Here is a 9,685-nt window from a genome sequence, read left to right on the forward strand (position 1 = left end):
TTAAGAACCGTGTCCAGAATTGTCTGGCCGATTCGTCTGGCTGCTGAATTATATGGCTTAGGTCGTCAGCGTCTGGTGGTCGCATGTACGTGCCTTGGAAGTTATCGAGGAATGCGGCTTCCAGGTCTTCCCAACTCCCAATTGACTCTGCTGGCAAGCTGTTAAGCCAATGTCGGGCTGGTCCTTTAAGCTTGAGTGGGAGATATTTGATGGCGTGGAGATCATCACCGTGGGCCATGTGGATATGAAGGAGATAATCCTCGATCCAAACCGCGGGGTCTGTTGTGCCATCATAAGATTCAATGTTCACGGGTTTAAATCTTTCGGGGATTTGATGATCCATTACTTCATCTATGAAGCATAGTGGGTGTGCGGCTCCTCTGTATTGGGCGATATCACGACGGAGTTCAGAAGAGCTTTGTATATTTTGTTCGGCCCGGCCGGACTTACTGTGTCCAGCGCGATGGTTGTCGTCGCGTATCATGGGGCGCCCACGCGATCCATAGATCGATCTTGATTCTCTTGCCTTATCCTCCAATATATGTCGCAAGTCCAGAGCATTCCCTTGTGGCCTTGTGCTTTTCGAGCGATGTCGGGGTACGGTTCTGGTGGAGGGCCTAGAGGCCTCTCTGTCGCGGCCACGGGGTGGTCGGTCAGCCGTATTGTCTGCTGGTGATGCAGGTTCATATGCCTCCTCCTCTAATCGGGGGAGCAGCTTGCGTTTAGGGTAGCTTTTGGAGGGGCGGTCGAGCTCATGCTCTTCGGCCGCAAGGACTTCAGTCCATCTGTCGGCTAGCAGATCTTGATCAACTCTAAGTTGCTGCTGCTTTTTCTTGAGGCTGTTTGCCGTGGCCATAAGCCTGCGTTTAAAACGCTCTTGTTCGACGGGATCCTCAGGCACGACAAATTCGTCGTCGTCGAGGCTTGCCTCGTCTCCGGAGAGAGGCATGTAATCCTCTACTTCTTCGTCTGCTGCCTTCTCATGAGGGCTGGCGTCTCCGTCCTCCTGCGCTGAACCTTGCTGGAGGGGGTTGTCTTCGGCACTGTCTGGGGTGTTATTATCTCCGGTGCTGGAATCTCCATTCTTGCTGTGGCGGGATTTAGAGCGGCGCCGCTGACGCCGGCGCTTGGGCTGTTTCTTGGAGGGGTCATCCTCCGCTGTTCCTTCGCCATTCCCATCCTTTGGGATATCCACCATGTATATGTCATATGATGAGGTGGCTTTCCAGTGCCCAGTAGGCACTGGTTCTTGGTCGTCTCCGGCATCGTCGTCCATACCGTCGATGTCTTCGGAGTCGAAGTCTAGCATATACGTTAGATCGTCAACAGTGGCTACTAAGTGAGTGGTGGGTGGGCTTTGAATTTCTTCGTCGTCGGCATCCCAACCATCCTGACCGTAGTCCGGCCAGGGCTCTCCTGATAACGAGAGATACTTTAGCAAACTCAAGATGTCGCTGAAAGGTGAGTGTTGAAAGATGTCCGCAGCGGTGAACTCCATGACCGACGCCCAATCGGATTCGATTGGAGGGGGCGCGGGAGGTTCGGAGTTCGGCGAGGAGTCTGGCACCTCAGAGTCACGAGCTTCATGAGGGACAAGATCAGTGTTCGGCTCTATCGCCATAGAGGTTGCAGCCCCCGAGGCGGTGTCTAGCCACTCGTCCTCGATCTATGCAGCTGGCTTCGAATTGAAGATCGGAGCGGGCTCGTGTGCGGCCTCCAGGTTACTGTCTGGCTGCAGAGCTAAGTCATGCCCGTCGTGACAGTGCGGCGCGCTCGGCTGTGGCTCGAATCCATCGAAGATCAAGTCCCCGCGGATGTCAGCCGTGAAGTTCAAACTTCCAAATCTGACCTGACGGCCAGGGGCGTAGCTTTCATCTGCTCCAGATGGCCAAGCGAATTGGCCCGCAGTGCAAAGCCGCCGAATACGAAGATCTGTCCGGGGAGGAAGGTCTCACCCTGGACTATGTCGTTGTTGATGATCGAGGAAGCCATCGAGCCTATCGTTGACGACACAAAGGAACTCTCAACGAAAGCACCAATGTCGGTGTCAAAACCGGCGGATCTCGGGTAGGGGGTCCCGAACTGTGCGTCTAGGCGGATGGTAACAGGAGACAAGGGACACGATGTTTTACCCAGGTTCGGGCTCTCTTGATGGAGGTAAAACCCTACGTCCTGCTTGTTTGATATTGATGATGTGGGTATTACAAGAGTAGATCTACCACGAGATCAAGGAGGCTAAACCCTAGAAGCTAGCCTATGGTATGATTGTTGTTCGTCCTACGGACTAAAGCCATCCGGTTTATATAGATACCGGAGAGGGCTAGGGTTACACAGAGTCGGTTACAATGGTAGGAGATCTACATATCCGTATCGCCAAGCTTGCCTTCCACGCCAAGGAAAGTCCCATCCGGACACGGGACGAAGTCTTCAATCTTGTATCTTCATAGTCTTGGAGTCCGGTCGATGATGATAGTTCGGCTATCCGGACACCCCCTAGTCCAGGACTCCCTCAATCACTATCATAAGCTTCTACTTCAATTGGTGTAGGCGCCACAGGAACAACTTCATGTGCCCTGCTACACACTAGTTGAAGTGATGGTTCAATAACCTCATCAAGTCTCCACCATCCTCCCACTCAATTTTTGAGACAAACTTTTTCTCGAGAAAGGACCCGATTCAAGAAACAATCCCTATTGCTTTCGGATCTGAATTAGGAGGTATACCCAACTATTTTGGGTGTCCTATGAAGATGCATTTTATCTGCTTTGGGTTCGAGCTTATCAACCTGAAACTTTTTCACATAAGCGTCGCAGCCCCAAACTTTTAAGAAACGACAACTTAGGTTTCTCCAAACCATAGTTCAAACGGTGTCGTCTCAACGGAATTACGTGGTGCCCTATTAAAGTGAGTGCGGTTGTCTCTAATGCCTAACCCATGAACAATAGTGGTAATTTGATAAGAGACATCATGGTACGCACCATATCCAATAGGGTGCAACTATGATGTTCGGACACACCATCACACTATGGTGTTCCAGGCGGTATTAATTGTGAAACAATTTCCATAATGTCTTAATTGCGTGCCAAAGCTCGTAACTCAGATACTCATCTCTATGATCATATCATAGACATTTTATCCTCTTGTCACGATGATCTTTAACTTCACTCTGAAATTACTTGAACCATTCAATAATTCAGACTTGTGTTTCATCAAGTAAATATACTTAGTATCTACTCAAATCATCCTTGAAGTAAGAACATAACGATATCCACTGCGTGCCTCAGCACTCATTGGACTGCACACATCAAAATGTGTTACTTCCAACAAGTTGCTTTCTTGTTCCATTTTACTGAAAATGAGGCTTTCAGTCATCTTGCCCATGTGGTATGATTTGCATGTCTCAAGTGATTCAAAATCAACTGAGTCCAAACGGTCCATCTGCATGGAGTTTCTTTATGTGTATATACCAATAGACATGGTTCACATGTCTCAATCTTTTCAAAAACGAGTGAGTCCAAAGATCCATCAACATGGAGCTTCTTCATGCATTTTATACCAATATGACTTACATGGCAGTGCCACAAGTAGGTGGTACTATCATTACTATCTTATATCTTTTGGCATGAACATGTGTATTACTACGATCGAGATTCAATAAACCATTCATTTTAGGTGCAAGATCATTGAAGGTATTATTCAAATAACCAGAGTAACCATTATTCTCCTTAAATGAATAACCGTATTGCGATAGATATAATCCAATCATGTCTATGCTCAACGCAAACACCAAATAACAATTATTTAGGTTTAACACCAATCTCGATGGTAGAGAGAGCGTGCGATGCTTGATCACATCAACCTTGGAAACACTTCCAACACATATCGTCAGCTCACCTTTAGCTAGTCTTCGTTTATTCCATAGCTTTTATTTCGAGTTACTAACACTTAGCAACCGAACCGGTATCTAATACCCTGCTGCTACTAGGAGTACTAGTAAAGTACACATTAACATAATGTATATCCAATATACTTCTATCGACCTTGCCAGTCTTCTCATCTACCAAGTATCTAGGGTAATTCTGCTCCAGTGGCTATTCCCTTTATTACAGAAGCACTGAGTCTCGGATTTGGGTTCAACCTTGGGTTTCTTCACTAGAGCAGCAGCTGATTTGTCGCTTCATGAAGTATCCCTTCTTGCCCTTGCCCTTCTCGAAACAAGTGGTTTCACTAACCATCAACAATTGATGCTCCTTCTTGATTTCTACTTTCGCGGTGTCAAACATCGCGAATATTTCAAGGATCATCATATCTATCCCTGATATGTTATAGTTCATCACGAAGCTCTAGTAGCTTGGTGCAATGACTTTGGAGAAACATCACTATCTCATCTGGAAGATTAACTCCCACTTGATTCAAGTGATTGTTGTACCCATACAATCTGAGTACAAGCTCAACGATTGAGCTTTTCTCCCTTAGTTTGTAGGCTAAGAAACTCGCCGGAGGTTTCATACCTCTTGACATGGGCACGAGCCTGAAATCCCAATTTCAGTCGTCGAAACATCTCAATATGTTCCGCGACATTTTGAAATCGTCTTCGGTGCCTCAATTCTAAACCGTTTAATATTACTGAACTATCACGTAGTTATCAAAACGTGTATGTCAAATGTCCGCAACATCCACAGACGACGTTCGAGGTTCAGCACACCGAGCGGTGCATTAAGGACATAAGCCTTCTGCGCAACAATGAGGACAATCCTCAATTTATAGACCCAGTCCACATAATTGCTACTATCAACTTTCAACTATATTTTCTCTAGGAACATATCTAAACAGTAGAACTAAAGCGCGAGCTACGACATAATTTTCAAAAACCTTTTGACTATGTTCTGGATAATTAAGTTCATCTAATGAACTCCCACTCAGATAGACATCCCTCTAGTCATCTAAGTGATTACACGATCCGAGTCAACTAGGCCGTGTCCGATCATCACATGAGACAGACTAGTCATCATCGGTGAACATCTTCATGTTGATCGTATCTACCATACGACTCATGCTCGACCTTTCGGTCTCTTGTCTTCAGAGGCCATGTCTGTACATGCTAGGCTCGTCAAGTCAACCTAAGTGTTTCGCGTGTGTAAATCTGGCTTACACCCGTTGTATGTGAACGTTAGAATCTATCACACCCGATCATCACGTGGTGCTTCGAAACAACGAACTTTCGCAGCGGTGCACAGTTAGGGGGAACACTTTCTTGAAATTTTAATGAGGGATCATCTTATTTACTACCGTCGTTCTAAGCAAATAAGATGCATAAACATGATAAACATCACATGCAATCAAAAAGTAACATGATATGGTCAATATCATTTTGCTCCTTTTGATCTCCATCTTCGGGGCTCCATGATTATCATCGTCACCGGCATGACACCATGATCTCCATCATCGTGTCTCCATGAAGTTGTCTCACCAACTATTACTTCTACTACTATGGCTAACGGTTTAGCAATAAAGTAAAGTAATTACATGGTGTTGTTCAATGATACGCACATCATACAATAAATTAAGACAACTCTTATGGCTCATGTCGGTTGTCATACTCATCGACATGCAAGTCGTGATTCCTATTACAAAAACATGATCGATCTCATACATCACATATCATTCATCACATTCTTTTTTGCCCATATCACATCACATAGCATACCCTGCAAAAACAAGTTAGACGTCCTCTAATTGTTGTTTGCATGTTTTACGTGGCTGCTATGAGTTTCTAGCAAGAACGTTTCTTACCTACGCAAAAACCACAACGTGATATGTCAATTGCTATTTACCCTTCATAAGGACCCTTTTCATCGAATCCGATCCGACTAAAGTGGGAGAGACTGGCACCCGCTAGCCACCTTATGCAACAAGTGCATGTCAGTCGGTGGAACCTGTCTCACGTAAGTGTACGTGTAAGGTCGGTCCGGGCCGCTTCATCCCACAATACCGTCGAAAGAAGGTTGGACTAGTAACGGTAAGCATATTGAACAAAATCAACGCTCACAACAACTTGTGTTCTACTCGTGCATAGAAACTACGCATAGACCTAGCTCATGATGCCACTGTAGGGGAACATAGCAGAAATTCAAAATTTTCTACGCAACACCAAGATCAACCTATGGAGTAACCTAGCAACGAGGGAAGGGGAGTTCATCTTCATACCCTTGAAGATCGTGATGCGGAAGCGTTACAAGAACGCGGATGAGGGAGTCATACTCGTGGCAATTCAAATCGCGGAAGATCTGATCTAACGCCGAACAGACGGCGCCTCGCGTTCAACACACGTACAACCCGGGAACGTCTCCTCATTCTTGGTCCAGCAAGGGGAGAGGAGAAGTTGAGGGAGAGCTCCGGCAGCACGACGGCGTGGTGGTGGAGCTTGCAGTTCTCCGGCAGGGCTTCGCCAAGCACTACTGAGGAGGAGGTGGAGTTGGAGAGGGGGAGGGCTGCACCAGGGGCAAGGGTGAAGCTTCCATGCGCCTCCCCATTATATATAGGGGTGGAGGGGGCTGATTTCTTGCCCTCCAAGTCCATTGGGGCGTTGGCAAAGGTGGGAGGAAAGAAATCACATCATTTCCTTCCCCACCGATTGTTATCCCCCCTTTTTAGGGATCTTGATCTTATCCCTTCGGGATATGATCTTATTCCTTCTAAGGGGGGATCTTGGTGCGCCTTGACCAGGGGTGTGGGACCTTGCCCCCACTACCCACATTCATGTGGGTCCCCCCATGCAGGTGGGCCCCACTCCGGAACCTTCTAGAACCTTCCCGGTACAATACCGAAAAATCCCGAACATTTTCTGATGGCCAAAATAGGACTTCCCATATATAAATCTTTACCTCTGGACCATTCCGGAACTCCTCGTGACGTCCGGGATCTCATCCGGGACTCCGAACAACATTCGGTAACTGCACACTAATTCCCATAACAACTCTAGCGTCACCGAACCTTAAGTGTGTAGACCCTACGGGTTCGGGAACCATGCAGACATGACCGAGACAACTCTCCGGCCAATAACCAACAGCGGAATCTGGATACCCATGTTGGCTCCCACATGTTCCACGATGATCTCATCGGATGAACCATGATGTCGAGGATTCAATCAATCCCGTATTCAATTCCCTTTGTCTAGCGGTATAGTACTTGCCCGAGATTCGATCGTCGGTATCTCGATACCTTGTTCAATCTCGTTACCGGCAAGTCTCTTTACTCGTTCCATAACACATCATCCCATGATCAACCCCTTGGTCACATTGTACACATTATGATGATGTCCTACCGAGTGGGCCCAAAGATACCTTTCCGTCACACGAAGTGACAAATCCCAGTCTCGATTCGTGCCAACCCAACAGACACTTTTGGAGATACCCGTAGTGTACCTTTATAGCCACCCAGTTACGTTGTGACGTTTGGTACACCCAAAACATTCCTACGGTATCCGGGAGTTGCACAATCTCATGGTCTAAGGAAGTGATACTTGACATTAGAAAAGCTTTAGCATATGAACTACACGATCTTTGTGCTAGGCTTAGGATTGGGTCTTGTCCATCACATCATTCTCCTAATGATGTGATCCCGTTATCAACGACATCCAATGTCCATGGTCAGGAAACTGTAACCATCTATTGATCAACGAGCTAGTCAACTAGAGGCTTACTAGGGACATGATGTTGTCTATGTACCCACACATGTATCTGGGTTTCCTATCAATATAATTATAGCATGAATAATAAACGATTATCATGAATAAGGAAATATAATAATAATAACTAATTTATTATTGCCACTAGGGCATATTTCCAACAGGTCCCGCCTTCTGAAAATTGAAACATTTTTCTGTACATAACACCTAAAACCGTACTGCGGGTTGATTACGTAAAACTGTACCGCAGACCCCAAATTAGTACCACCTCGTTTATATTACGATTTTTTCTATACAAATCGTAAAAACGCAATATGACATAAGAAGAAAGCGTATTGTGACGGTGAACCCACAAAGTCAATCTGTGCTTTATTATTACTAGCAAACATGCCCGTGCATTGCCACGGGAGAAAAAATCATCCCTCGTACACATAGCAACCACATCAGAAAATCCCTTGAATCTTTTACGATGGTGCATGACAAACAACATAATAAGTTGTATTATTGCATATAAAAACCTAAAAGTCGGATGATTTTTCAAGTGTACTCAAAGTGTTTCCAACTTATTAGATAATGGAAATATCAACCTAGTTGTCGCTATCTCTTTACACCTTTATTGTAATTACTCCTCGGTGATGCCCAACAAATATTGATGAAAAGAGCAAAGTAATTTTTATTACTCAATGATAGCATGTGCATAAGAGCATTATTTTTATCTTGCTGATATATGTATTTACAACTGTAATACAAGTCAAGATCCTTAATTTGTAGGAATCAACATCCTCTATGATGCCAATAATAGCTCTCGTGAGAGCGTCAGACTATCATATCTACACAATTTAAATGGGGTAGGGGACACATATTGTAGGCATTTTCAAAATACTTCATAAAAGATAGCATTTAACGTTGCATTCCAAATGTAATTTTAGAAATGGTTAACATGCAGGATAATAGCATATTTCAAATGTACAAATTTTTCTAAGAAATTTTCATATATAACATTTTAGATTTAAAGTTAGTTTAAAAGGTATGAATATTTAGAAAAGCATTTGAATCTGCCCAAAAAAAAGGAAAAAGTTAAACAGAGAAAAGCTGGGCCAAAATTACAAACACTATGCATGCAGCGTATCTGATAAATGAAGCTTGGGCGAGACACATATATCCTACGCCATCCTGTATTTAAAGAGTAAAAAGGATGAGAAAAGTAAAAAAGAAAAGGAAGTGCAGGCGGGAATCAAACCTGGATCTCCCAGGTGGAAGAGAGGGCCTTTAGCCAATATATTACCGAAGCACTTGTGATGCAATACGAGACCTATACCTAATGAACTCAACAAACGGCCGATGTAGCGACTCAAAAAAAGAACCGTTTTTGACTTACCGGTGGCATGGCGGGTAAATATTTACAATTTCAGGGGCAATTTCATGACGGACGACAAAAACCAAATTTTCTTTATTATTATTAGGTAAAGATAAAGATAAAGATTAGGGAAAAATAGGGAAAGATTAAAAAAAATCAGGAAGAGATTTATATTAGGGAAAGAAAAAAATTAGAGAAAGATTAGGGAAAATATTAGGAAAAAGATACAGTAAGTTTTTTGTGCATGTACGATTTGGGGTACGCCGTCACCTAGCGGTTCCGTGCCGCGAACGCCTGCTGGTCGTGCACCGCAGACGCACCCGAGCCGTCCGTACCAGAATATCCGACCACGATACCCCGATCAGACGGCCTGCAGCGAACCAAACACTTTTCTGGACTTTTCTCACGTCCAGATCAAACATCTGGGCCGTTCAACTGAAACATACCCACAGATCGGACGGCCAAAAAAGGAGCCCACCTATTCCGGGGCTGCTATAAATCCGAGGACGCCGTCTTCTGCCCACCCCTCTCGCCGTCCGCCGCTACTCCCCTGCCTCCCCCGGAGCTCGTTAGGGTTTTCTGTTTTTTCGGGGGAGAAATCTCAAGAGGCGGCACCATGCTCGTGTACCAGGACAAGCTTT

General features: G+C 45.1%; 1 protein-coding gene across 1 annotated transcript in view; it reads left to right on the forward strand.

Moving 5' to 3' along the window:
- The first annotated feature begins 9,519 nt into the window (after positions 1 to 9,519).
- Positions 9,520 to 9,685, forward strand: part of LOC123091791 (translationally-controlled tumor protein homolog) — a 2,270-nt gene continuing 2,104 nt past the window's right edge. The window contains exon 1 of the mRNA XM_044513401.1: positions 9,520 to 9,685. Coding sequence (XP_044369336.1) covers positions 9,661 to 9,685 — 25 coding nt within the window. The 5' untranslated portion in view covers positions 9,520 to 9,660.

Source organism: Triticum aestivum, chromosome 4B, assembly GCF_018294505.1.
Source record: "Triticum aestivum cultivar Chinese Spring chromosome 4B, IWGSC CS RefSeq v2.1, whole genome shotgun sequence".
Lineage (NCBI taxonomy): Eukaryota > Viridiplantae > Streptophyta > Magnoliopsida > Poales > Poaceae > Triticum > Triticum aestivum.